Here is a 3021-nt window from a genome sequence, read left to right as displayed (position 1 = left end):
TATAACATTCTCCTATTTAGGTTCATCAAACTATTTAATAGTAATATACGATTTGATTTAGTTTTGCGGTACATAACGAATGGCATATGTGAAAATAATGGAATATGAGAAAATGAGGACAAAATAAAGAGAAAATGTATTCTTTAATCCAAAAGAAAGATGAAAGAAGAAAAGATAAGTGCATAAAAGGAAAAATAATTAAAAAAAAAGGGAAAACGGAAGGGCTCGGACTTTTGCAGTTAATATGAGGTTGCAATACCACTGCACCACCAAGATAACTTCAGAGTTTTCTTTCCTTTTAGGTTACTTTTTAAGTAAAGTTGTATGTGAAGTAAAATATTAAAAAAAAACCGAAACAAATTAAAAAAATTAGAAAAGCTCTTCACACTCTCCCTGTGCGTCCAACTCGGGAGTCGGGATCCGTAACAAGGGAGGCCCATAGAAATCCTAAATAAATGAGCATGTATAGTCTCACATTGAGTATAGAACCTAGAACAAGAGGTTACCAGCCAAACAAAAACGTGAGCCACTATACTATCACTCTCTTTGATAATCCTTTTAATAACTTAAAATAGATTAACTTGTAAATTCTACATATCATCAGGAGATTTTCTAATTCAGTTATATATCATCTTGTTATTATTATGAAGACTACCAGAAGAGGTGAAAACACGGAGAAGATCTCAATTGATATTATGGAAAAGCTGGATCAACTGCCTCCCACTAGGTCAACGAGTTATATATTTAGGGTTCATCATGAACTACGCACTGTGAATGAAAAGGTGTACGAGCCCGTGATGCTTTCGATTGGACCATACCATTATGATAAGTGCAGGACAGACCTTCAATATATGGAACAACATAAATTGCGCTACCTAAATGGTCTGATCAAACGAAAGGAGGAAGAAAAAGGTGCATCCAGATTTGACCAATTAAGGGAGTATCTTGGGGTTTTAGACGAATTGGAAGACCAGGCTCGTGGTTACTATGCAGACCCCGTCGCTCTCGAGAAAAATGACTTCCTAGAAATGCTGTTACTTGATGGCTGCTTTATCATTGAACTGTTCCGTGAAGCCGCATGGAGTGATTATCGACATGAAACAGAAATGGACCCTCTCTTTAAAGCTGATTGGGTAGAGATAACCTTAGGGAGAGATTTAATGTTACTTGACAATCAAATTCATTCTTTGTTCTGGAGCATCTACGTTCTATTATTGGTGACTTGCCTGACCCACTCGTCCTTATTTATACGGCCATGGCTTTTCTCCCGGTATATGGGCCCACTTGAAGATGACATTGCATTACTAAGCATCTCCAATCTTGCGATACGACCACTTTTCTTGCCTATACCTCCATTGCAAGGTAGACGACCAAAACCAGAGAGTCTTAGTGATTTCAAGCATCTTTTGGATCTTGTCCGCAAGTTCATGTTGGTTGAGGAGATCTTGGAAATGAAAGACGAAAGTGCCTTACCACCTCAGCAAGGGCAGAGAGCATTGACAGAATCCACTTCTGTGAGTACTAAAAAGTACAAGTACTCTGCCATGGAGTTACGCAATTTAGGAGTTAGATTTAAGAGTGTGGCGAAAAGCAAATTTTATGATATCACATTTGAAAACGAGCTTTTAGAGATTCCAGTCATCCATATAGAAGATGGTACAGAAGGGCGATTTCAAAATTTAATCACATGTGAAGAACATTATGGCCAAGAAAATAAATATATTGGAGACTACATGAGTTTCATGGACGGTCTGGTAAATACCCCAAAGGATGTTGAGCTGCTTCGGCACCACGGGATAATCGAATGCTTCATGGGTGATGATGAAGTTATCGCTACCATGTTCAACAATATGTGCAAACATCGGATACTTTCAAACTTTTAATATGCCAACATAGTTGACAAATTGACCAAGCATTGCAGCAAGAAGCGAAATGTTTGGATGGCGAAATTAAGAAGAAATCATCTTAGCAGTCCCTGGGCAATCTTGTTAGTTCTTGCGGCATTGCTCTTGCTCATCTTAACCATCACACAAACCGTCTACACTGCTCTCTCATGCCATAGGGCAAAATAGGTATCCAAGTCGTGGCACGTTACTTTGCTGACAATATTGTGAAATGTCTGGGTACGTAAGATGCAATTTGTGTGTAATTCTCTGTTCTGTTTTATTATGATAAATTATAAATAATATATGTAATTTATGCAATAAGTTCAATGATTATCTAATAAGTTGCATTTTCTTTGTAGGGACTATAAGGCTTGCAAATCTTTCACCATTACTTTCTCGCTTGTGCAAGTTATTTCCCTTGAATGTGCTGGTCTTGGTCAGATTTCTCACTCCCCATGAGATCTGCAATGCATTACTTCCGCAGCTGTTAGTGCCTATGTCATCAGATAAGCGAATTTACCATTAGAGTCTTAGACATTCACGAGCTGGCCCACATGCCTCGTCGTCTTGCCACTGCCTCAGACAGTTGCCAGTAGCGGCCTCTCTAGATCCCTTCACCTGATGAAGTTCCTTGTGGATTTTCAGTACTTATCGCTTTACTCTTTTTTCCCGTTTGTGTTTGTCTCCTTTTTCGTTAAGCAAAAATTATTGGTCGCTTGGAAGTTTTGTTGAAAATTTCGTGCCTACATGTTGCTTCTTCCGCACCTTGATTAAAAGGGGTTGGTTTCACTTTCCAATTGTGCACAATTTGTGACAAAATGCTGATCTACAATAAATATAACAGCGAGGAAGAGGATTTGGTGCAGTAGCACAAGTCGCTGTCCGGAACCATGAGTTGTTAGGTTTAATCATCGTCAGTGAGACTTCTGTGTTCTTTTATTTAGTTTTGTTATTTCTATTCATATACTAGGCCATAAACCTTCTTTATAACGATAAATAAATAAATATAAGAGCGGAGAAAAGGGCCTTGATGGAATGGCATCTTTGCCTTTGGTCTTCAATATTTGGAGCTTTTGCTACTTTGGTCCTAAACATTTTTTTTCTCTTTTGAAAATTATCAGGTCCCGGACAGGAC

At 38.3% G+C, this 3021-nt stretch overlaps 1 protein-coding gene across 1 annotated transcript; it reads left to right on the top strand.

Annotated features, from left to right (window-relative positions):
* The first annotated feature begins 851 nt into the window (after window positions 1–851).
* Window positions 852–1883, top strand: LOC116214434. Its single transcript, XM_031549840.1, has one exon. It carries the CDS (start codon window positions 852–854, stop codon window positions 1881–1883), a length of 1032 nt encoding a protein of 343 aa, XP_031405700.1.
* The last annotated feature ends 1138 nt before the right edge of the window (window positions 1884–3021 follow it).

This window comes from Punica granatum, chromosome 7, assembly GCF_007655135.1.
Source record: "Punica granatum isolate Tunisia-2019 chromosome 7, ASM765513v2, whole genome shotgun sequence".
In the NCBI taxonomy this organism is placed as follows: domain Eukaryota; kingdom Viridiplantae; phylum Streptophyta; class Magnoliopsida; order Myrtales; family Lythraceae; genus Punica; species Punica granatum.
This window is presented reverse-complemented; position numbering and strand designations above follow the sequence as displayed.

What these genes read in the sequence shown, in the direction of transcription:
- LOC116214434 (XM_031549840.1), top strand. Translation starts at nt 852, where the DNA reads ATGGAACAACATAAATTGCGCTACCTAAATGGTCTGATCAAACGAAAG.